We start from the raw sequence: 26,712 nt of genomic DNA, 5'->3' as shown, positions 1-26,712 counted from the left end.
GGAAAACAAGTGACAGACCAAAAACGTAATAAGGAAGCACCAGCTACACCAGTGGTAGGAAAACAACTATGAGAGGGTGAGTGGTAACAGAAAGATCACTTCGTGAGGAAGAAAATAATGTTTTCCTTCATTTCACTGGCTTTCAAAAAAAAAAAACCAAACCACAAGACTGCATCTCCTCTATACTATTGTTTCACATAATCCTTTTTATGTCAGAAGACACAGTTACAGCAAACACACAGAAAAACTGTCTCTTAATGAAGCCAATCTACGGGACTCCTAAATTTTGATTAGCTATTGTATTTAGTAACCTAGTGATTATCATTGAATTGTTACCTCTTTTCCAAATTGCTGTGTATTATAACATGTATACTCAAATGTTTAAAGTATTTGTAAGGAAATGTGAGCACCTTACTATGGTAGACTTCAAAAAAAAGTAGTTGTAATCGTAAACAGAATAACAGAGTTGCACAAAACATAACAGGCGCTTAATCTCTGTACCAAATCACATAGCTCAAATTTTACACCTCCAGGCTGAGTACCTGTTGATTTATAAGTTTTTCCTTGGGCGAACAGCACCCAGAGGAATCAGGGACATTCAAATAAAATTAGCCATATTTTGCAGAAAATGGTACTCGCATCTTTCCTCAAATTGAGAATAAACATGCAGTAACATACACAGATGAACTTAGAACCTGTGCATCAGCTAGAAAGCTTGTAGATCAAACCAGATAGCTGCTTCTGTGTAGGTATGCGAGGTGGAAGACAGCAAGGAGTAAAAGACTACTGTGATGGGTGCAATGGAAGGACAACTGAAGCAATGAGTGAGATAGCTCAAAACCTCAGCCCCCATCATGATTCAAGAGTCATTGTATCATGCTCCTCACGCTGGGGGGAGCAGGAAATAAAAATCCGTTCTGCTCACAAGTTTCTGGCCTCACGTAAAGTTTTACAATTTTCTGCTATTATTCTGAAATGTCAGGCTGACCTCTGTTAATTCAAATGACTTAGAAGTTTTTGTAAGGGTTACTCATTTTACTCACACTGTAGAAATTCCAAGGGCTGATTAGTCAGAGCCCTGCCGTGTTAGCCAGACTACCAATACAAGAACAGACTTAGTCCACGCTCTGAAAAGTCTCCAGTACGAGACTACCAGCAGCAGAATAGGAAAAGAGGATACAAAAAATGTGTCAGAAATACAGCAATGTTAGTTCCCCTCCTAATGTCAGGGAGGGAAGGGGAAGAAGACAATAGAGATGGAACATAATTTTTTTTCTGTTTAAATACATGCACAACAGCTAATTTTTTCTGTTTAAATACATGCACAACAGGTGCTCATAACACCTCCCCATTATATGAACTATTAAGTGATTGCAGCATTAAGGAAGATCTGAACCTTTCAGAATAATAAGACAGGTGTTTGTTCCTACAGGCTCAAACAGGTATTACCCAACACATAAGGACATGAAAGAAAACTAAACTACCACCGGTGGAGCAGAGAGGGATTGAAAGTAAAGACTAATAGCTTTTCAAAAGGAAACATTAGCCAATTCCCACAGAGGTTTCTTTCTGAAGGAGTCAGGGTCTTATATATTTTTCACACTCTTTTCCAAGAATTACAAGCCTCAATTAAGTTTAGACTTTGTTCACTCTAAATTCAAGTTACCAAACTGTTCTTAGCATGATTACCAGTTTTATTTTGTTTTTAAGCATAAACTGTGTTCCAGTAAACTGCTGCAAGCAATTAAAAAAATAATTTATAGGTCAGCCAAGCTCATAATATTTGAGAGGCAATCTCTCACTTGTGTGTTGGTACATGAATTAAAGGGTTTCTACCATGAACCAGAGAACTCTCTGCTCCCACAGGAATCAGCAAGCAGAAAGGATGCCCAGAACCACTTGAGATTAATTCTCTTGACAAAGGCATATCATCAGCAGGTCGTTGCAGGACATTCTTTTTTTCCTTCCTTGTTTTCATCTACCTCTCAAGTCCCTTTCACCAGAAAACAGCAGAGAATCACAGAATGGCTGAAGTTGGAACAGACCTCTGGAGGTCATCTGGTTCAACCACCCTGCCCAAGCAGGGCCATGTGGAGCCAGCTGCAGAGGACTGTGCCCAGACAGCTTTTGACTGTTTCCAAGGATGGACACTCCACAACCTCTCTGGGCAACCTGCACCAGTGATCAGTCACACACACAGTAAAAATGTGTGTCCTAATGTTCAGAAGGATCCTACTGTGTTTCAGTGTGTGTCCCACTGTCTCTGGTACAGATAAAAATCCAGTAAAGAACATCCCAACTCCTACCTCATTGCTATGTGATGAATGGAACATGTCAAGTTTCAGCTTCCTTATTATTATTCACAGATGTGACAGGATCAGCAAAGTAGTAAAAGTTAACTAGCAACTCAGGAACACAAGGCTTGATAAAACATTAAAGCAAAAAAATAATCTTGGGGTTTGTTTCACTAGAAAATCCTAAATCGGCATGGAAGGCAAATGACCTGACTGTCATTAAGAATGTGACTTCTTACAGTATTTAATATTACAACTTAATATTAATTTAAATATTTCTGTTGTATTCATTATTTCAATTAAGACAAAAACAATTCCCCACCTTCATACAGCTGTGATTTCTGTTACCTGTGTTGTATTTAAAATAGGTAAATCCTCACTTTTCCCCATTCTCTCATTTTCCATTTTGGAATTTCCCTTCTGTTTCTGTGGCATTCAGCAGCAGTAATCAAAACTGAATACACTCTCCCATTGTAGACCAATCTAGATAGTGCCTTTATTCTTTTTAATAAAACTATTGCATGGTTCACACCTTTTTCCTCCCATCTCCTTGTTATTAAGTAGTATTTTTAAACCTTCACAGTATCATGACATCTCCTGAAGTTCTTTAATTAAGCAAATAAATGTAAACCAAAAATATAACCCTTTCCAAACACATCAGTGCCAAAGGAAACAAAAATTTGGTGAAATTACTGTGGTCATTATCATCACTCTCTTCTATAACCAGCAGCAGCAGCTTTTCCTGAGCACCAGAAAAAGAATCTTTTCCACATCACAAGCACTGAAACAAGACCACCACAGACCTCATAAGAACAGCACCTTTCATTCTTTATAAAGGAAGGTTTATAAGTAAAGATGTCTTGACTAAAATGGTAAGGTATATTTAACTTCCTCTTTACAATCGTCAAGTAGAAGACACACAATCTTCAAAATATATCTAAGGAAATTAACCGCTTCACATTATTGTAGTCTTGAATAATTTCACTAAAATGTGTAGTACTTCATCCTACAATTAATGTTTTCCGGTTTAAGGAAGCAGAAACAGTAACACAGAAATTCAAATTCATTACCTTGGCTAGCTCAATCTTTAATTCTTCTTTTTCTTCTTCAGAAATCATATTGGTGAAATCAACATCAGTGACTACATCTTCATCTGCTTCATGCAAAGACTGGGTTTCCAACAGGCCTTAAAGTAAAGAGGTAAAAGGTCAAGACAATCATTATCAATTATTTCAGCTATAATATTGACCTCCCCGAAAATTAAGAAAGATATAATATTCACACACCATGAAAAAAACAAAGTAAAACAAAACTTTTTCCTGCTAAAGACGATTTGGATTCCGCTCCTTTTTGCTTCTGAAAAGCTATTAAAAGTATCAGTTGGTAAAGTCTGCACAGAAGCAATTTCGTATGCGAAAGCACCACTCATTCCCAGAAAGCAATCACCCTGGACCTCATTAGTCCCTGACAAAACATGTCCCTGCTCCTTTGCTCTAAAAGTACCTCTGCAGCAACTTGAGAACCTTACAGATGTACATAGTTTGCAGAAACAAATGCCATACCTACCATTTGAATTTTCTAAATGCCAGAGAGCAGCATACCTTCATCACTTAATCTAAACCTGTGAAGGGTGCACAATTATACCGGACCTCCAGTTACTTTCTTCTTCTGCTTGTCCAAGATCAGGATCGGTATGCATTATAACCAAGATAAGCACATACACAAATGTTTGTGAGACCTGGGCCTTCCTGGTATGATATATACAGAGACAACAAAATACATCCTATCAATAACAGAAAACATTCTCACTCCTTTAGAACTTGTTTTAAAGTTCTCAATCTGTTTCTGTTGGGGAAGAAAATACTTCTCCAGGCTATATCTGGGACAACACTTTTGTCTGGATTTCAGGCAGGGTAACCACCCATCTCAGCTGACTCCTGACATCTGCATAGTGATTAATACAGAAGAGAACAATGTCTTTCCCAGGTCCAGAGAGGCCTGTATTCTCTATTACAAATAGATTAGAATTTAAGTTTTGGTAGTAGGGAATAGAGGTTACAAGCAGCATGTCTGGAGTATTCAACAACTTGAAATTGAATATATTTTCATGCAGAAAGCAAAACTTTCTGTCATTTCTTCTACCTAGAGCCCCCCCAGTGTACCTGGATTTTCTCCATTTCCCAGAACAGATTTGATTCATACCATCAACTTCACTGCAGAGCACAACATGGTGAACTCAGCCTTGTTAATTACAACCTTCCCTGAGTGAGAAAATAAAGAGCAGCAGCACAGGTGCTGAACCCCTGCCCGGCATCACACACAAGAATAGAGCACCACCTTTAAGCACAAAACCTTTTATAAAAATTGAAAGCCTACAGAATTAGTTGATACCTTAGCTATTACCCAAGAAGCAGCTTGCCAGGAAAACCTAGATTGCTGAAGTCACAACAAAAGAAAAGCACATTTATTCAGTAGGAATACTCCCAAATCACCTTTATTAACACCCCTCCATCTCTAAACACAATTGTTGTCTGGTATTTGTTTGAGGATTAATAGTGTTGCTATGGGAATCAGGCTAAACTTAGTCCTCACAGTCTAGAAAACAGTTTCTTTTTTCATGGATGGAGGAGCAGAAGTACAAGGCAGATGGAAATACTGCGAAGAATCTCAGGGGCAACAGGGTTAGGTCTTAAAGTCTTGGGGTAATGTGGGATAAGGCTATCTTGAAGCAACTGGTACTTCAGCTAAAAAGAAGACAGACCTGTGCTCAAGGCAAAACATTAGTTTAGGATTATTCGCTAGGCAGAAGTGCTAGACAATGGTCAAATAAAAATGGAAGCCAACATGGGCCCAAATCACCAAAGACAACTGAGTAACACTTAAAAGACCCAATGGTCAAGTTCAAACTTCAGGACTGAACTGTAATTACAAACCATTCCAAAATAGCACATGCATGCCAATCTTCTGCATGATCCTCTGCAACCTCAGTCAGTGCCAGTACCAATTCTCATCTTTGCTTCTTGGCTAAGTCCTCTAAAATCTAGTCTGATCCTCCAGTCTCCACTTTCTTGCTCAAGGCACAGCCAGAGTCACTGGTCACTGTCCCTCTGCAAAGGCTTCACTTCAGTCACGTCACAGTTCCAGTTTGAACATCTCTCCACCATACTGCTGGCTGCAGTCATCCTTCAGTCAGTCTCAGTTCTGAAACTTCCTCACATGAGCCCTATCACGAGCAACCTCCTCTCTCACGCTTCCCTTGCTGTTCTCAGCCTCTGTCTTTCTTCCACAACCCTTGTTTTTTCCAGCCACACCTAGTAGCTCTCTGTCCTAGACTTGAGCTTCTGCTGCCATTCTGCTCTGTTGAAGATAGCTTCATCGGTATCCTCTCACCACCACTGACCACTTCAGTCCTGGATCAGCATAGATAGGATGCTTCAGTTCCAGTGCTAAGTCATCTGAACTTCTCAAGTCTCTCTTCCCCATGCAAACAACAGAAACTAATTTCTTGATTCTGACCTGAACCAGTGTCTGGGGCTACCCTCAGTGTCTGGGGCTACCCTCACAGACCACGTCTCTAATTTGCTTTAGTCTTCAGCTCAGAAAAGGGAGGAATAAAAAACTGAATACATTAGGAAGAAGACAGGCTTTTTGACGCAGAAGAGATCTCAACTCTTTCCATCTATTGAAAATGTAAACAAAAAACTGTCCCTGTGATCTATACCCTAAATAATTTACCATCCACAATTTCAAGCAACTGTGCAGCAAAGTATGCAGGCAAAGTTCCCAAGACTTTGTTGTTCTTAGTCTTTTTTTTTTTTTTTAATGTGTCTGTCCCCATTTCCCTTCAAACCACCAGAGTTCTCTATTAGATTTCAAACAGAGTAAAAGGTCTCTTAAAACAAGTTTAATGAAAACAGTCAGTTGTTAGAGAAGATTTAAAGTGATTTCATAGACAGAATGCTAGATGAGCTAGCTCATCCTTGTACAAGGTATGAAAGAAACCAAATAGGGAAGAAGAATAATTCAGAAAATCTGTTCTACAACAGGCAAAAAAAGTTCAAGTTCGTCCTTCTGGGTACCAGCGCATCCATTGTACCAAAGCACACCTTCTGGGAGGTTCCCACAGCACCTTACCCAGGAAGAGTTCAGCACAACCTCAGGAGGAACTGTAATATTAACTTGATTCAAGGAAGTCAGCCAACCACAAGACACAAAACCATAAGAAATTAGGCTATCAGCATTTTCCTACTCCTAAGACAACTTGTTAGTTTTGCAGTCTCCAAGGAGAACAGGAACCTGCAGCAAAATTCACTCCAATATACATAAGAATTGGTAACGATTTTGGTAGCAAAACATCTCCTGTTGATAGTATTGCTGACCCCAAAATATTCTCCCACCTTCTACTCCACGCAGGAAGCACTGCCTCCTCCCAACCTTCCCTGTAAGGTCCTTTCAACTAGGCAGCCTGGGAAATGTACCTTTCAGACATTGGTTATATATGCACAAAGTACAGAAGCATAATAGCATACAAGAGCTCAGTGGGATTGTTGGTATGTCTTGAATTAACCACATGAGTAATTCTTTAAGAATCAAGGAACAAGGTAGGATCCTATTTACTGTGTTTAATCTAGCTACACATTTTGTTAAACACACTTGTTGCTAGCTAGGGCCTGGCGGCCGGAAGATCTCGCACTGTACGGAAACACAGGGCCCCCCTCCAGGTAGCCAACAGCTTTTAGTTTATGATGTGAGCAGACGGAAGTGACATTGTAAACCTAGGCTATATAGTGTCGCGTCGTTCAGCAATAAACGCCATTTGCCATCCACCACATTGGTGTCTGTGAGCTAATGGACCGTGCGGCCAGGGGTCGGCCGCCGTGCCGTTCCTGAACCAGGTCACAGCATGCCCGTGAAGGCAACACACACTTAATGTAATAATTCATGGAAACACACACAATGATAAGTTGACTCAGCTAAATGGTTAGACCCGAGACCTAGAATCTAAGTATTTCTCTATATTACACAGAACAGCACCAGATTCAGGCACCTAAAAGGCAGAATTTTACAGTAACACTGCGTTTTTATACTTTACCATGTACATTCAATTCCAACAACTACGTACTTCACCCAGGAAAAAAAGAAACCTGGACTTCAGCAATGCAGACATTCATTTGTGTGCATGTACAGACACACAGTTTATACCTGCAGTTCCTGGAGCTGAGCATGTAACAACAGCTCTTCCTCTTGGTTGCACACTTTCTCCTTTAGGACTGAACGAACTTAACTGGTTTCCCATTCACCTGGAATGAAATGTATCTACATACTATATACCTACATAGATAACTATATATCTACACATGGTCATAATCTACCCATAATTATATAAATAACCTGTAACTTCTGACAGGAACTAAATGTCATTTTGATCAGATGTCCAAGGCAAATCTTTCAATTGGAATATGAGAGCTTTTACAGTGCACCTCAGTTTCCACTGGCTCACCTCTAGGCAAACCCCATCTTTTCCTTTAAATATAGGCTATCTTAAATAATAGTATTCAAATAACCATTAGCTGCTCATTAAAATCTGCTTGTTGGGAAGTCACGAATCTGGTCAAGTAACATTTCAAGGCTCTGTTTTCCCAATAGCTCACTGAAAATATAGGGAAGCTATAAAATTAATTTAAACCATTCTTTCTCCTAACTTAGAGAATTAGGGAAAATATTTATTACTTACTAACTCTTAGTTGAGGCTCCTTCTGACAAAATATAGGGAGCATAAAATTTCAACGTGAAACATGTATGGTTTTATACAACCTTATATTCCTACAATGTATTCCACTAAGAATATACTCATGTGTAACTCATTTATCGTCCACAAACAGGCATAGTGATTGTTTGGACACATCATACTTCAAAAGAAAAAACAAAAGCCCCCATAAAGTATGGAAAAGCATATAGGAGGTATAAATTAGTGCAAAGAGCTGTTTGGCTTTTACTTTAAAGAAAGTTTTAGTATAATTAGATAAAATATGCAGGAAACTTTAGAAGTATGGGATTATCAGTAATTTGGAACTGCAAGTCATACACAAGGATCTGACGCAAAACAACTGAGCAGACAATTCTTTGTATTAGGATACTTATACAGAAAAAGTAGGAGGTGGATAGCTGGGGGAACACATTTAACGCAATCTTCTGAAACAGTCAAATGACAAGATAATACAACAACTGTACAAAGAGTTACAGTATGCTGAAACACTTCACAGGCATTTTTGATTTTTTTCCCAAAGTTCATGGCTGCGGCTAAGACTAGTAACCCAAATTCTACATTCTGTTCTTAAATCTAATTTAAAGCAAGAAACTGTTTCAGCATTGATCTGTACCTGTGCATATGTTTGTTACTGGAATTGTAGCGACAACAAATAAAATAAGCCACTTAGAAACTACAGAATCTGTAACTGTTCCACAAAATCTAAATTAACCAAACAATACAATGACAAAATTCAAGCTGTATTTTCAGACTCATTCAGGTATCTGAAGATCAACTGGATGAAGTTGTTCTAATTAATGTTTTTTATGCACTTCCTCCATATTCATCTCAGAGCCACGATCTAGTCTTGTATCAGGTTAATTCTTCCATGTTGACCGTGTTAAGAAAAAAAAAACACAAAACAAAAAACCCAACAAAAAAAAAAGCCCACACTATTGGTAGTGATATCTGTTGAATTAACCACAATGACAGCAAAATTAAAGGCAAGAACACAAAATTTCTGCTCATGTACATTTTCTGACATTCATTTCAGGAAAATATGATGATCCTTTATTCTAACAAAACACTGAAGAATTGAAGCTCTTTTACTGCTCTATTTTTTTGTTTTTCAACCAACTAAAAATAGCGTACCTACCTTGTTATCTAGTATTCATATCAAATAGTGAGAAAACATCTCCTAATTATATAACCCTTCCAGTAAGCAAAATGGTATTACAGCTTCTTTTGCCATGTAATTGCAGTGTAGCTAACAGCCATAGCAAGGTATGTAGAACTGTTTCTTATTTAAAACTGGATAACACTTGTTTACAAATTTAAATTGCAATTAAGTCTTCAAAGGGATGAAATGGTAAGTAGAACAAAGGAACTGTCCAGACACTGCATTAGTGCCTTTGATCTTCTTTATAATGTCCTGATGCCAGATACAGAGATTAAAGAGGACTAGAAGCATGTACAGTAAATAACTAAATGGATCAGAAAAAACTATTAAAAATTGCAAGGATTTCCAGTACCATTTTTTCTGCTCCGAAGTTATTATGGGAGGATCTAAACAAGAAAGTATGCTTTCATTTAATCCACCTAGAAAACAAACTACTTGAAGGAAGATCTTCCCTTCTGTGTTTGGTTCTAACTGGACAACTCAGCTGCTTGAACCTAGCAATAACCATAGAGCCTGCCTTTCTCCTAGAAGGCTTAGAACTCAGAACAGAAAGAAGGTTGATTTTGAAGCTGTGATGGAAAAATAAAGGCAGAGGCTGGGTTCATCTTGGTTCAGAGCAGGAAGAACTTAAGATGCACAGGTCATGTAGATCAAAAGTGTAAACATTAAACAAAACCGTAGAATCTACTTCCTGCAGCCATGGGGGCTTAATCTTCTTTGAGTACAGTCTTTGGAAGAGAGATATGGATGGGCAAGTGTCTTTATTTCCTCTCTCCACTGGGCTTTGAGCCAGGCATGGCGTCAAGGAGCGGGAGGGAGTACAGCTTTCGGGTGTTCAAGAGCTCTAGGCATAGCCTACCATCTCAGAGTAAGTGTCCCCAGCCATCCTGGAGCAGCTCATTACAGACTTTACTAGAGCTTTCCATTTCATCTCTTAACCCCTGCAAAATCAGGCATTAATAAATCTATGCATAGCTATGAGATAGATTGGCAGGTTTCCAAACAAATGAACACTTTAATTTGAAGCTCCTGGATAAACAGCCAGTTGTAGTATGCCAATTCTTTTCTCTGTTCTAGCAAAATATAAAGAAATTAATCATACATTGAGAATCTCTCTTAGGTTATTTTTCCCCCAGAAGCCATTGACACAGCTGCCAATCTGCCAGTGAAGAGACAATTTACATTCGAATAACTAGCATAAAACTGACTCCACAGCCTGACCCACTGCACAGAGAAGCCATGCACATTGGTAAGTAGTTTGATAATCATCCCACAGAGAGAAGTGCAATGGATAAAAGTGAGAACGGGAATCATAGTAAAAAAAAATAATTTAAAAAAAAAATATCACTTACTAAAAACAGGTACCAAGCTGCAAACTGAGAACTGATCTTCCATATGAAATAACTATCTGAAATGTCCAGAAATGACATTTTGCATTTTATCCAATAGCTAGTTCTAGTTGTATAAAATAATAATCCCGCCTGCCTAGGGAAGACAAGGGCGACATTGCTTTCTAAGCTGTAGCTATGGAAATACAAAGCAATTGTTGTGAAATGTAACAGTTTAAAGACAGCAGATGCTTCTTTCTATTATGTCAATACTGAAAGTAATGACAGTATTGTACCACTTACTGTGCTTTCTATTGATCATTCTGCACAACTTTCTGTGAGGTCAAGAAAAAGATGCCACAAGGGAAAGGGTTATCATTTCTTTTTCTTTCTTTAGGCAGAACAGAAAAAAAGAAAAAAGATGAAGTCACGATGAAATAATAGGGAATGAGAAAGTGGATGACACTGAGTCACAAAAGAGACTTGTTCTCTACAAATAAGGTACTCTAGAAACTGCAGCAGACCGCATAAAACAATGAAGGAATAAAGCATATAAAATCAGACCAGAGAAAAGCAATGTAGGGGTAGATATGAGCTATGATATGGAAATGCTGGAAGTCAGAGGTGGAAGTTGTCAGTCACATTTCTTAAACCCACCCTTTCATACTAAAAATACACAAAGGTACATTTTTCTAATCTCAGAATAGACAGGCACCTTGGGTCTCATCCTCAGCTGGTAGAAGTGACTGTGATTCCATCAATTGTAATTAAGCTCACACATCTGCTTCACTGAATCAAAATCACAGAAACTTAATGGCAGGATTTAATAATCTTTCTCTCCTAAGAAAGGATTGGTTTATTGTACCTTTCTAAAGCCAGGTGCAAAAGAATATCACTAGATAGCAATCTAACTGCAGTATAATTAAACTCACAAGCCTCTTCAATTAAATTCCAACAAAGTATCTGTGCTGCAAGAAATGATAAAATTATAATTTTTTAATTAAAAAATGAATTCTTCAAGTAGCTATAATTTGCATCCTTTAGATCACAAAAAACATAATTAACAATATCTTTATAAGTCTAATTTAAAAACAAGCAAAATCTTGCTGCAGCCAGCAGGTTGCTTGCTTTCCCCACACCCCCATCCAGCTTAGATACTGCAAATTTTCTAGGGAAAATACACGGGAAACAATCATAACTGGGTACATGACAGATTCTTTATTCGCTTCAGGCTCAAATTCATTATTCCCATTCCTTTAATACAAATTAAGTGTCTTGGTATTGTTACATATACTAAAATACACACTTAGTAATGCTGACAGAGAAGGGACATACTATCCTCCCCCTTTACCTGCTCAATCTCTGATATTGGGACAGTAAAGATGACAGTTTTTAAGGACCAGGACTACCTTTTTGCATGCTGCTTGGCACAAAGTTTTATAGGCAGCATCATAATTATAAATTAACAACAATAAATCAGTAAGTTTAGATACAGGCACAGTTCCTGTCCCCAGAGTTTAAGATTACGTTACACTATGTAAGAGCTCACGGTCTGCAAGAGGCAGTGAATCAACATGCAAGAGCTCACGGTCTGCAAGAGGCAGTGAATCAACATGCTCCTCAAAGCAGGCATGTCTTACATCCTCCCCCCCCCCCCCCCCCCCCCCCATTTTTTAAGTACCATCTGCTTCAGTTTCCAATACCCCTTAACCCCTTCGTAATGAAGAACTAGTTACTTTTCATCAGCGCACTCCTAAGCAGGAGCTGGGTGTCTTCTGACAGTGTAGGCTTCCTCCAGGCCTCGCTAAACAAACCTGACCTACTCTTGGATGCATCTACCTGCAACACAATTGCATTCTCATTTAAAACCAACAAAATAGAGCTCATTTATATGAACATTATTTGAAAACAACCCCTTTTACCAGAGACAAAGGTCATGTACTCCCTTGCACAAGCCCTTTAAGACAAAACAAATTATTATTTGTTAAAACAAATACTCCAAATATATTGAAAAGCAGCTCTAACCTGTGCCACCTTGCTTCTTGCAAATGCACTACCTCATGGCTAGGCAGTCACTGCGGTGCTGGATTACTCTGATAAACCTGGAATGTGGAGTTGGTCTGACACAAATTCCCTGGCCACAGGCCACATGAAGTACAGCTCAGTCGGAACAGCACCATCTAGCTGGGCCCGCTCAGCTCAAAAGTTGCCTTTGTTTTTCCTCCAGGTTTTCTTTGCCAGCACCATGAACTGTGAAATTAGGTATTTATTATTCTGCTGTCAATGTTAAACTCCATGTTAAGGCCTTCAGAGTTTTTGGCATCATTAATTTTGTGGCTTTGCCCACTCAGTGTTTTGCAGCATGCCATTGCAAAGGAATGTGCTTGCTTAGTGAGGCTGTGGGTGGAGACATCTGGGGTTTAGGGCCCTGGGTATCTGTGAAGTTCCCATAGAAACAGGTTTCTTGGCCTTTCCTACTGTTGGGTAGGGTCTGAAGACAAGAGGCATGCCTCTGCAGTTGGCCTGAGTTACACAAATGACCGTACTTCAGGAAGAGAGGCTATTTATCAGACCAGGAGACAGAGACTGGCACTTTAGCCACACTATAGTGTCTCAGTCTTTTGAGGTCCCTCAGTTGCAAGCCAAAACAGCAGTCAGTCACAGAGTGTGGTTTTTTCCTCCTTGATGATCAACAGGGAGGATAAGCCCTGAACCAAAGAGGGTCAGCTTCTCTAACAGCTGCTCTGGACACAGGATAATGGCAGGAAAATGGGTAAGCGAAGGAAGGGGTTTAGCTAAGCACATGGCACAAGTTGGTGCATCCTCGATGTTGCACCAGATCACACTCAGTGGCAAAAACACCACTCAAACCTCTGCCCTAATCCATATAGATCACTCAGCCCATTATCACGCCTACTGTAACTACAGTACCTTAAGAGGGTCTACAAGAGAGCACAAGACAGTCCTTGGCTTCTCTTTGCTCTTCTACTATGGTATGTACGAAGTTTTTTCTGAGAATGTTGTTGCAGAATGGACACACTGCACTTTTCCAAAATAAACCAGTATGCCAATGCTTGCATCTCTGCCAAGAACTTCCATTCACACCTTCATCCCTACTCAGCGTAACTGTTGAAATCTTACTCTCTCTTAGCCTTCCCCTGTTATGTTAGACTATGATTTCCGTGTGCTGCATGTAACCATGACCAGAATACTGCTGCTCCCCTTTCAGGATGTCCTCATGCTCCATAGGTCTGTGCGGACCTGGACACAACTGATCAGCCTTCCAATTCCAGAGCTAGGTCTAAACCTAGTTCCCATCTTTGAACCTCTCTCAAATGGGTACGAACTATTATCATTACATACTCTTCTTTATTCCTTGTACTTAATTCAGACTTCATATATATTGCTTATTATCTAGGCTTCTCCATTTTTTGAAGCAATTTAAAACCACAAGGGAAGACATATTTTTTCCTCCACCTGTAGTATTTGACCCAGTTTCCTGACATTATCTGTTATTTAACTCTGCAAAGACCTTATTTAAATCTTCAGAATTGCATTGTGATTCAGTTTGTAAGAATGGCATTATTCAACAGCCCTTTTTTTTGTAATCATCAGGTTATTCAAGTAATCATTCCTTCTTCAGCATCATCTTTTCTTTGCTATCAAAGCTTCTGCACCACCTGACCCACAACATGACTGAAGGATTTACTCTTGCAAGACCACATGGCTTCACTGGTTCTTCAGTATTCTCATATGTACATAACAGTGTACAGCACTGGTTAGATTAATTACAAGGCAAACATCATTCTCCCTGATTATGACTTCAATTCCTTCCACCCACAACAATAAGTTAATAGCTGCCATCTGCCTATTAAAATACTTTGAGCAGAAGATAATCTTCTGTTCCTGGCATAATTGCCCCTCAGACTCTGTAATGTACGTACATTTTACTTGTGTCTAAGGGAAAATCTGGTTGTGTTTAAATACAACTATCTCTGATCACTTTTTAATGAAAATTTAGCACGCAACAACACAGCAGAGAAAGAATAAAAAGCTTGAAGCCTTCAGAAGATATTCCAACTAAACACATTCGCTCCACATCATTCTCTAAAAATACGTCAGCATTTTGTAGCGTGACTTTTGATCTACTCAGTGGAGTTAAGAATATTTTAATTAAAGTGTGAAACCTAGAAGGAGGCATTAGATAAGCACGTAAAATGCCTGAGCCAACATCAGCATGACAAGTTATTACTAAATCCACCTAAAGCACAATGAAAACAATTATTCCATGGAAACTATGCAAAAGTATTTTAAAACTTTAAGTTTATGAGTAAACGTTTTGTAACCACAAACCTACACCACCTTAGTTCCAGCCAGGTGGCAAGGCGATATCCTGGTGAGGAAACTGGTGAAAGAAAAACACACGAACCAACAGGTGAACACAGAAAAATCTACTCCTTACTGAAGAAGCAAACATGGAAAGCATCACCTCCCTTCAGCCACCATTTATAAATATTTACAGAATATAAATCATACAGCCTTTCAAATCCATACCATACAGTTTTTAATTATGGTTCCCATATTTTACTTAAAATTTATAAATTAGTAACTTTAATTATTAGGCAATTTTTAAATACAACTTTAAAATGTGGCACAGGTACTAAAGAGAGACAACTTAAGTATCTGGATAGCTAAAGAGGGTGTTTCACAAATTAAAGCACAACTCAGACAGAAATCAGACTGTATAAATGGAAAGAAAAAACCAGAAAGAATGGTTCTTAAAAGACAAAGAAATAGTTTGGGCAGGATCTGGTCCTAGCAACTTCACTGATCAGCAAACAAAGGTAGCCCTTTCAGCAAGAAAGCACATGAAAATAAATTGCACTGCCTGCTACAAAAACATTTTATGCAATTACTTTTTACGGGGGAAACCAACACCACATCTATAGGCACTTTATGCTTGCATGAATATAAAAATGTTTTCAGAGTGTAATTTTGTCTCTCACACTGCCAAAAGCACCACTAGAGCCCTAGTTTCTGTGTTTTATTAAATGCTAACCTTGAGTCTGCATTTTGAGGAATCTGTTGTTGTTAAAAGCACTTTAAATTCTATTATCTTACAAAAACATTGCAAGTCTAACTTTGCCTTTAGAACAGGAAAGCTGAAAAGTGACTGCTTTCCATTACATATTTTAAGTACTTTCATTTAAAACATTTCACTGACTAGGTTCTTGGTCAACAGCAAGGATTACTGCATGCTAAGGTAAATTAGTGGTGATAGCATGACATCTTTACAAAAACCAAACCCCAGAAGACCAACAGAAGAACCCAGAAGCAAGCATTTTTCCTGACAGATCCCTTGCTTCAGAAGGAACCGACTGCACAAGGCATAGTGTTACCTTCCTTCTTCTGGAAGTGACACAGAGTGTTAGACCTTCTGAGCTTTACAGCCACTAGTTGTTTCTCTGAGCTCCCTGGACTCCCCTTCAGTGACTAGAAATGCAAAGATGTAAAAACTGCCCAAGAACTAGATCCCTGACTACATAGTTCTTAAGCATCTGAAAGCCTGTTAGTTGGACAGGAGTCTACGTGAGAGAAGCTGATGCATCTGGCCACATGAAAAACACACATGTAACCATGACTCTTCCTTATTTCCATAAACCTGTCTTTATAAATTTTACTGCCGTATTATCCTTACCTGGTTGTTGTAAAAGCCCTGGCTTCCAGCTACTAAAATTAGATGCCTTTCAGCAATCAGCCTTATATAAGAAAACTTCATGACAGATAGTGTGGAGAGAATACAGAGATTCCTAGTATTTTTATGTGACTACTCACAGCGGGAACTTTCTTGTCTGCTAAGGGATCCAATAGTGGATCCTTCACTTAACCATGCCACTAACCCCCGTCATTAATATAAACACAATATCTTTTTACTGGAATAAGTGAAAAAGAATCAAAAAGTTCAAGAAATCTTGTACAGAAGTAACTAACAAAAACAGCCTTTTAGAAGCCCTTTTTATTATTCAGAGAGTTTGTAAGTTCTACAAGCACAGAAAAGGTAAAATGTGCTAAGCAGGAGAGAAAAAATGGAATACTCTGCATTAAGACCTTTATCATCATGGTAAGATGGTACTTGAGGCAGTATCATTCCATGCGTGTTGCATTCTTGCACTGATTTTGCGCTTTCAGATAAGAAAATCTGCAGAAGGATCTTTACTGCTGATATTCTACTTCCTTTTACACAGTGAAAAAGAGCGGGAATGCCAGACAGCATAAGAGAAAGAAAAGGAGATTTAGTGCTAAAGTGCAATACAAACACTTGCTAAATGACTGTCTTTTACAGTTACTCACCTGCAACACTTACCAATGCCACAGATGTAGAAACGTAATGAGGATAGCCTAGCTAACTATTATAACTTGATTTTGATCCATGATCTCAAAGACAGCTAAGCAGCATTACATCTGTCCTACAGAATCAAACAAAATCTGCTAGTATGCCCAAGGTTTTGGAGAAGATCAGTGTGACATCTGATACTGGAATCCAGACTCGTCATTCCCCTCTCACAATTTCTCGCACATGACAGGTTTAGAGAATGCAACAGTTAAAATGCCCAGTTTAGAGAGCAGCAGACTACATTTCTAAAATTTGGCATTGCAACTGTGCATTTTTATGAGATACAAATAAAACCAGATAACATCAGCCTGTCCAGGTCTTGTATTTATATATTATCCCAAGAGGTACTTTCTGACTAGTAAGAAAGATTTTACCCTTAAAACACTTTCTGAAACGACAAACTCCAGGATTATGCTAAAACTAGCTAATAAACAATATCTACAATTCTAAATATGGCCACATAGAACATCCTTTAACCCCTCTGCAATCTTCTGCCAAGCTTGTGCCACATCCTGGACCTTCAAGCAGCATATGCCCTAAGCAAAGCAGCTCAGAAGTTCCACACATTTCTGTACTGTACTGCACAAGTCAGCAAGGCACCATCAGCATCAGCCGACTCATTTTTCCACTAGTGCACTTGAGAACACTGACAGAGAGCATGGTCAGACTGTACTTGCACTGCCTCACAGCAGGACTCATACTAGCAGTCCTGTGAACATAAGAAAGTACAGGAGAAAAAATAGAGCAAGAATTTAAAAATATGTTTTAGGATTCGAAGTGTTTGGTTTTGCATGTTCTGCATTTTATATCTTCACAGTTGTAAAACTGGCAAAGTTACAATACCTTGTAAGACTGGCTCTAGATTTTAGAGGTGGTATTTCTTTTATACCTCTTTTCCAAATCTCACTGTATTCTATTCTCAGTTTTCATGTATAACATGAAACCACTCAAATTTTCTCAGTCTCAGCAAACTGAATTGTGCTGAAAGCTGTACCGGCTCAAAAGGGTAAAACAGAAGCACTGGATTTGATTTCAGACATTTATTTGCTTAAAATCTGATATATCAAATTCATTCCATGCATGTATTTTCCCTCCCTTTAGTATAAAAGGGATGAAAGAGCAATTATGTCAAGCTCTGCACACTCATGTTAAATATTTAAGAATCCTATTATTAATTACAACCCTACCACTTTCACTTGACCTCATCTTCATGTGATCTTATTAACATGGCAGGTGAGGCTTCCATCATACAGCCAGATGTGCAGGTTTATCACTGGCAGCTTTGATTACCCCAATACTCTCTGACCCTTTGTGAAGTTCTCTCTCCTGCTTTCCACAGCAGGGCAATAGTGAGCTCCAAGGGGTACCAAGGAGACAGCACAAACCCCTGGTTAACCTGAGTGAATCTTGAATCCTCAGAAGCAGGTATGGCCAGGCACTTTCCTTGCAAAGACTGGTGGGGAGTGTAAATGCACTTCTCACAATGGAAGGAACCAGCAGCTGCTGCTAGGCAAGAAAACTAAGGTTCCCCTTGCCTCATCCTTCCCATTTTCTCATGTGTATCAACACCAACCAAAACTGTGTGCTAATGGACTTACTCAACCACAGCCATTTTCTCCTCATACAATTTCACTAAATCAGCTCCAAGCCACTAGCTTTACTCTGCCCTTAGGGGAAAGGTGAAACAGTCAGCGCTCCTGGGTAAAGCCACAAACCTCAAGCACGAGGCTAGCGGAGATGCTGCCCTCTCTATGATGACCACAGCACTGCTGCTTGCAGTAAAGTAACATCTCTGTGTGTTCCTTATCCACATCTTCCCACTGTGGGACTGACTCTTTATTCAGATTCATACTGGTACGAGTAACCCCATGAGCTGCTAGTGAGGAGAAAGAGGGAGAGAGAATGCCAACCAAGCTGCCAATGCCATGTTTTGGGCAGTCTTGTACACCGTATCACAGGCAAGACAAGACCTGCTGCCTCCCACCATGGGAGACCGCAGCCCATCTGACTGCGAGGTAACAGGTGCCACTCCGGCAGGGAGAGGGCCACTGTGCTAATGTTGTGACCTCTAACAATTTTCTTCTGATCAAAGGCTCCAGCCAAATGGCACATGCCCAGGTGTTGCCTCTCTGCTCTGTAACCTCACATGCCAGATGCAACTGGCCTGAGGATTAGAGATGGAATGTGCCAGCCTCACACAGCAGAGGAAAGCAGCGCCGTGCTGCAGGCCTGCGAGACACAGGCCTCCAGAAGCCACCGTCTAACATCTGGGCTAACCACAGCTCCCACCACAATACTTCACAGGTGCATGCATAGCCACAGCAAGGTATTATGGCTAAAATGCACAAGTAGAAAAGGATGCAGAACATTTGTCAGGAACAGCTCTGAGAAGAATTGCTAGTACAGGGAGATGCCTCAAAAACCCTTTCAGAGGCTAGAAGTGCAAGAAGCTGGTTGAGCTGCTTGGGTAGGTAAAAGGGCAAAGAGCAGAAAGCTGCACACCAAAGCTTTACCAGGGTAAGAATCAAGAGAGGATACAACAGAGAAAGGAGGATGTACAATTACAGCTGGATACAAGAAAAAGGGAGAATTAAAAGGGGAGAGATGTATTAAGAGCCAAGCTCCAGTCTTAAAAGTGAGCTTCTCAGGTGAGACAGATGAAGACATCCGTGGAACTGGCATTATTAGAAGACATTCACAGTTTTAAACTAGAAAGCAGGACTATGCAGGATAGTCAGTTAATCTGGACCTGGAATAGAATGAGTATGATGAGAGGCAAATACACAGTTCTGATCTTCCCATCTTCCAGAGAGAAATATTGTTCTTCAGACTTCCAAACTTTTAACTTTAAAAATAACTGAGAGCCACAGGAAGAAAAACAAATATGCTTTTATGCTAGGTGCTAAAAAGTCCTAAGTACAGCTGGTATGTTCCCAGAATCAGCTAGCTCTGGGACCACTAAGAGGAAGAAGTGATGAAAGAAAAAAGCACCCAGAGGTTTAAAGATACAATTTCTGTAAAGTACAATTTATGATTTTAACTACACATACAAATTTGTTTACATGGAACATCTGCTTATTTCTTTAGAAAATAATTTTAACATTAATTACTATTACTCTGTCTGGTAGACTGTCTCATCTAGTTAGCATGAATGCTGCAAGACATGTTCAATATACTTAAGCATAATAGTAATTCTGTTTCAGTCCATGAACTCCCTCTACTGCTTTAAGATAAATATCAGAGCATTTAACTTTCGGAGTCTTTGCGGCAGGGGCATATACTGTGCCTTGAACTACACAAATTCCTGATGTTAGCTGTGACCTCTATGGAGTTACACATAACAATACTTGTTTTTAGTCCACAGTTGCATTTATTTGTAAGGTTGATGCACGCTGCTACATGAAAAAAAGCTGACAAAAATTATTTTCCTGCCCTGAAGAAATCTACATTTTATACTTGCGCGTGTGTATTTCTTGAACATGAAATTGATCTACTAAGGCATAGCCTCCCTTCAGGACAACATAAAATAGCACAAAGAACACAATTATGTGGTCTTTTTGAAGAAAATTTTTAAAGTGTTGAATATAAGAAATTTGACGGTGCTTTCAAATTTATAGTTTTTACTTTGTATTTTCAATTAGAATGCAATCCCCCAGCAGAGCACACTGGAACAAAACATTCAGGATTCATTTCTCCATGGGCATCCAAAGGTCCTTAGAAGCAATGCATAAGCTCATTAAAACATATACACGTTTCTCCTGCTGCTTAAGTGGATACTTGAAGTGAGGGGTTTTTCCAGGCAAATTGCTACTGTTTTCTTAGTAACCTCCTATAACCATGCTCTGCAAATTGCATAGTGGGATAAAAAAATTCAGATTTCTAGCCAGTACTTAGATGTACTTAACTGAATTCAACTGCAGTAGACACACACAAGTTAAATTCTTTCTGCCAGCCACGCTCCATAACTGCAGTAGCACGCACTGAATTAAGTCTAGAAGGAAAGAGGGACATTTTGGAACAAAGGTTCGCTGGCATGCACAAAAATCTTAGCTTGTACTGCTAGCATATCGAAGAAAGATGTTTTTAGGTAATGGAAGACTGTTCTGAAAAACTGGAGAAATAAAACACACAGGTGAGAAATAGAAGAGTGACTTAAGAACTGAGTATAGTCTTGAAAAGTCTCACATTTGTCTGTCAACTAAGATTACCAAAAAAAGCTGCTGAGCTCCTGCACTGCATGCAGAAAACTGAAGGGCTAAGAATTCCTTACCAAATAAAACTAAGCAATACAAAATGCTTTTATATTCTCTCACTAGCCAATAGACATTCATCCAAAGACAACTTTAATAAAGACCTATGGCAGTAACAGAGTTGCTGACAAAAACATACATTAGCAAAACATTTATTGGCTTGAATTTTAGCATGCACTAAGAACATGTTTACTGATCTTACTAGTCAAGGAAGCTAAAAAATTCACATGGACATGTACTAATATCTGGCTAACTGGAATCAGATACTGTTTTCCATTGGTTCTACAAAATAAGAAATTATCAAATACTTTACCATATGAAGTTCCTGTTTAAAGAATGCAAGCTCCCACTGTAGTATCTGTACAGATGTATTCAGAAAATTAAATAAGTCTTATACTATAATCTTAATACTAACTTTTGAAAACTCCAGGAACTGAACCGCAGATCTATTTATTTTGCCAATCAATTTCAGCTATGTATCCATTAGGACAGCACATACACTACACTTTTGCCCGAAAAGCTTTCTCCTTCGCAAGTATCATGACCTCAAATTTCCCATTGTATTCCTTTACATGCAACGAACATTTGCTTCTTTTACATGTATTTGTTTAAGATGGTTTTTAACTACTCCAGAAGGCTATTTTGTCAGTTAATTTCCATAAGCATGTCTCCCCCTTATTTCATCTCCCTATTTTGTAGATGACATAAAATGGGTTCAAAACATTCTGCTTTTGCAGAAATATTTGTATCACCTGCTTAGTACTGCTGACTTACAGACATGCGTGGTGAAGTAGTAAGGTTCTTCAGAAAACAGAAGTAAGACCACACAGGTGAGCAAGAGCTGTGTATGCTAAATACCTTAGGTTGACTCAGACATCACCTCAACTTCGCATGAAAAGTTTATTCTGTTCTTTGAAGGCCAATTAACTCAACCCAGAGAAAGATATGAATGGCTAACTTCATTATAACGGTTGCAATCGGAAAGGAAAATGCTCACTTTAATGAACGCCGTGTTTGCAAAAGTGTAGAAATGCTTTAGCACGTCCAGTTTGAGGCTGGTGTCGGTGCGGAGCTCCGCTGGAAGCGCAGCCGCAGGGCCCCGTTCCCGCGGGCCGGCCGCCGCCCGGGGCTCGAGCTGCGATGCCGGCGGTGCCCGCACCCTGCGCTCCCCGGGCGGCACCGGGGCGATGGCGGGGGGGCCGGCAGCCACGCCGCCCTCGGGCAGCCGGGCAGGGCACGCAGGCACCCGGAGCTGCTCGCACAGCCCGCGGAACCCCCAGCCCCTCACCGCGCTTAACTTCACGCGAAGTCGTAGCCCGGCTACTCGGCCTTGAAACGTTTGGAACCGGCAGCAGGAGCGAAGGGCCGTCACCATGCCCACCGCGCGGTGAGCGAGGGGCGCCGAAGGGAGCCCGGGCCGGGATGGAGGACGGGGCGCACGGCCAGGACGCTGCGCGGGCCGGGCCATGCCGAGCTCCCCGGCGGAGCCCGGGGCCGCGACCGCCAGCGGGGTGCCGGGAGCCTCCCGCGGGTCTCTCGCTCCGCTCCCCTCACCGGCCCCTGCCCCGAGGTCGCCCTCCGGCTCTCCCGGCCGCGGGGCGCCTCCCGCGCTGTCCCCCGCGGGCTCGCCCCCCCCCCAGGGGCAAGCGGCAACCCCGGCGGCGGAAGGGACGGGACCCCCGCACCGCGCCGCCCCGGAGGGCTCTGCCCCGACGCGACTCACCCTGCGCCTGCGGCTCCATGGCGAGGGGGCTCCGCCGTCCGCCGAAGCCGCCCCGCGCGGCCGGACCCACGGCTCTTGCAGCGCTGACAGCCGGCGCCAGGCGGCCGCTGCCGCTCCCCTCCCCCGCGGCGGCCGGGCGGAGCTGGCGGCGCCATCTGCCGGCCAGGCGCGGGCAGCGCAGCGCCGCTCACCTAGGGCCGCCCCTTGCCTCAGCGGCGGAGCCGGCCCTGCTGAGGGGCAGCGGGCGGTGCGACCCCCGCGGTAACGAGCTCTGGCGGGGCGGGGCGGGGGGTGACCGCGGAGAAGAGCCCTTGGGGGTGCAGAGCCCCGGCTGACTTGCTGCGCTTCCACCCTCGGGGTGGCAGTCCCCCCGGGCGGGCTGGGAGCGGTCCCTTTGGTGCCTGCGCGCCCCGCCGGGTGGGGGTCGCACCTCAGCGACGCAGCAGGAGGAACGTGCCCCCAGGGAGTGCGGGCAAGGGGCGCCCCTCTTCAGCGCCCTTCCCCTGCCGGCTGGCTGACCGTACGGTTTCCTGCTTCTTTTAATATCAAAGTCTGATCTTAAATACGGGACTCGGAGGCAAGCGTACAAGCAAAGCCGCCAGCTTAAGGATCAAAAGCAGCAAGGGCCAGAGACCAACTCCCTTCAGAAACCTGTGGTGTCCCAAGGACCAAACCTTGTGTCTGCGCCTGGGCCGACCCCTCAGCTCCGAAGCTGCCCTGGCCAGCACGCAGCTTTCCCTCGCCGCAGTTGTTCTTCACCAGCTCCCCTTTGTCCCCGCTGAGGGGGCGCCTGGGGCCTCTCCCCAGGGAAAGCATGGATGCTCAGGGCCTGGCTTACCGGGGGGCACAGCAGCACCCTGAAGTACTCGGGTGCCTGATCTGAATATTTGACTTACTTGAGTACCTGAGGGTTTCAAGTACTACCTCCTATGTCAGAATCATGGGAATGCATTCAAAGGAATACTGACAGAGCCTACGCTGTCATGTATATTTAGCAGTTTAGGTAAAAATTATTTTTTTTCCCAGTACATTAGCCTGTATCCTACTGTTCACTGGAAGCTGGGGTGACAATACGTAGTTCACAGTGCCGTGCGGATTTACTCTAGGTTTTGCTCATGCCAACGCAACTTCTACACTTCATTACCAGTCTGTGTTAGCTCAACTTGTGGAAGGGTCCAGAGCATTTGCTTTAGCAATGCTGCATTCACCATGGCTGATTATCCATGTATTTGTCAGTCAGACACCCTAATTTGTGCATATACTACTGAACGCCTTCTGTGACACAGTAAGGATGGGCAGGTTCTCAAGGCCTGTTAATATTAAAAATAACAAAGCAAGAGAGTAAAGGCAGGTGAAGGAAGTATTGGACAGTGTTGTTTGTGAAGTTACACAAACAGGTAATACTTTAGCTGAAAAAAACCAAATCCAAAACAGAATGATTATGCAGTTTGGTTAAAGAAAAAAAAGAACAGTTATAGGTAGAAAATAAATTCTTCTCCTTAAAATATTGTAGGACATAGAAAAGTGTCAAATTTACTTATTTTTCAGCTTTATTTTTCTAACAAATTAGAAAATTAAGGCCAAGGCAGCTTTGATTTGTATACATCTAATGACATTTTGCTTTAATATGCACATGCTGGTGGTTTTGAATTTGAATTACTGTAAAACATGAATTATCATTATTTTTTCTAGGCAAGCCTCTCTTCATTGTGATTTGACATGTCCTTGGGCTGGAATTTACCACTTACAAAAGCAGAAGAGAGGTTGTCAGGATAAGGAATTCCTGTACTCATATCATTTCAAATAAAGAGACATCCTACCATGACAAGATTTGAGCTCAGAAATTCTATCAACTTCTACAGGGAAAAAACCCCAAATCCAAGTCCAGCCAAAAATGCATGAAACAGCTGAGAAATTTCTCACATCAGTGTCGTTGGAACATGTACTTTCCTGCAAATGTATGCAGAGGTTTTTAAAGCAGCCTAAGCAGTTTCTATGAAGCCTAATGAAGACCGAGCATCCAATTTACTTACAGGGATATAACAATATTAACAACACTGTTTATGTAGAAGCATAATTAAAAATCTTACAGAGGCATATGCTGTTCAAATTACTGAACAATAAAAATTTTACCAAATTTTTAGGTGCTGTATTTGTATTTCTGAGGAGTTACAGGCCTGTCATCCTGACCTCAGCGCCAGGGAAGGTCACGGAGCAGATCATCCTGAGTGCCATCACGCACATGCAGGACAGCTGGCGGATCAGGCCCAGCCAGCGTGGGGTTATGAAAGGCAGGCCCTGCTTGGCTAACCTGACCTCCTTCTCTGACAAGATGGCTTGCCTAGTGAATGAAGGAGAGGCTGTGGATGTTGTCCACCTAGACTTCAGTAAAGCCTTCGATACCGTCTCCCACAGCATTCTCCTAGAAAAACTGGTTGCTCATGGCTTGGATGGGTGCACTCTATGCTGGGTATAAAGCTGCCTGGCTGGCCAAGCCCAAAGAGTGGTGGTGAATGGAGTTACATCCAGCTGGTGACCGATCACAAGAGGTGTTCCCCAGGGCTCAGTATCTGGACCAGCTCTGTTTAATATCTTTACTGGCAATCTGGATGAGAGGATTGATCAAGTGCACCCTCAGTAAATTTGCAGATAACACCAAGTTGGGGGGTGGGGGCAGGCAGTGCTGATCTGTCTGAGTGCAGGAAAACTCTGCAGAGGGATCTGGACAGGCTGGGCCAAGGCCAATTGTACAAGGTTCAACAAGGCTGACTGGCAGGTCCTGCACTTGCATCACAACAACCCCATGTAACGCTACAGGCTTGGGGAAAAGTGGCTAGAAAGCTGCCCTGTGGAAAAGGACCTGGGGATGCTGGTTGACATCTGGCTGAGTGTGAGCCAGCAGCGTGCCCATAGCCAGAAGGCCAATAGCATTTTGGCTTGTATCCAAAACAGCGTGGCCAGCAGGACCAGGGCAGTGATCATTGCCCTGTACTCAGCACTGCTGAGGCCACTTCTCAAATACTGTGTTTTTTGTTTTGAGGTGCTGGAGCATCTCCAGAGAAGGGCAGCAAAGCTGGCGAAAGGTCTGGAGTACAAGTCTTATGAGGAGCAGCTGAGGGAACTGGGGTTGTTTAGCCTGGAGAAAAGAAGGCTCAGGTGGGACCTTATTGCTCTCTACAACTACCTGAAAGGAGGCTGTAGACAGGTGGAAGTAGGTTTCATCTCCCAGGTAACAAGCAATAGGGGAAGAGGAAATGGCCTCAAGTTACACCAGGGGAGGCTTAGATCAGATATTAGGAAAAATTTCTTCACTGAAAGGGTGGTCAAGCACTGGAACAGGGTGCCCATGGAGGTGGTGGAGTCAACATATCTGGAAACATTTAAAGAAACACAAGGATGTGGTGCTTAGGGACATGGTTTAGTGGGGACTTGGCGGTCCTGGGTTAACAATTGGACTTGATGATCTTAAAGGTCTTTTCCAACCTAACCGATTCTATGATTTGATTTATTCTTTACATTCCTATATATTACATATTTTTCCACAGCAGAAATGTACTCTTCTGTAAAGGAAGTCCAAGCAGTGTTATACCTAACAAGTATTAGCAAACAACAAAACTAGTTCTACATTTAAAAGACCCATAAATATCTTCAGGGAAACAAACCTATAATCTTTATGAGATTCATAGTAACATGCACATCTCATGGCATGTTATACAGGAAAAGAAGTCAGTCCTTTACAAGTTAATATCCTCCTGTAACATAGTTAGGAAATCAGCATTTTAAAGGTGATTGATTAC

At 41.5% G+C, this 26,712-nt stretch overlaps 1 protein-coding gene across 2 annotated transcripts in view; it reads right to left on the bottom strand.

Moving 5' to 3' along the window:
• TPD52L1 (TPD52 like 1) overlaps positions 1–23,038 on the bottom strand; it is a 57,691-nt gene extending 34,653 nt beyond the window's left edge. For both annotated transcript variants that reach the window (XM_037391899.1, XM_037391900.1), the window contains exons 1-2: positions 22,916–23,038; positions 3,365–3,480 (exon numbers count right to left, since the gene is read on the bottom strand). In XM_037391899.1, coding sequence (XP_037247796.1) covers positions 3,365–3,480; positions 22,916–22,934 — 135 coding nt within the window. In that variant the 5' untranslated portion in view covers positions 22,935–23,038. The remainder of the gene's footprint in view (positions 1–3,364; positions 3,481–22,915) is intronic.
• Between the last annotated feature and the right edge of the window lie 3,674 nt (positions 23,039–26,712).

Source organism: Falco rusticolus, chromosome 6, assembly GCF_015220075.1.
Source record: "Falco rusticolus isolate bFalRus1 chromosome 6, bFalRus1.pri, whole genome shotgun sequence".
Lineage (NCBI taxonomy): Eukaryota > Metazoa > Chordata > Aves > Falconiformes > Falconidae > Falco > Falco rusticolus.
This window is presented reverse-complemented; position numbering and strand designations above follow the sequence as displayed.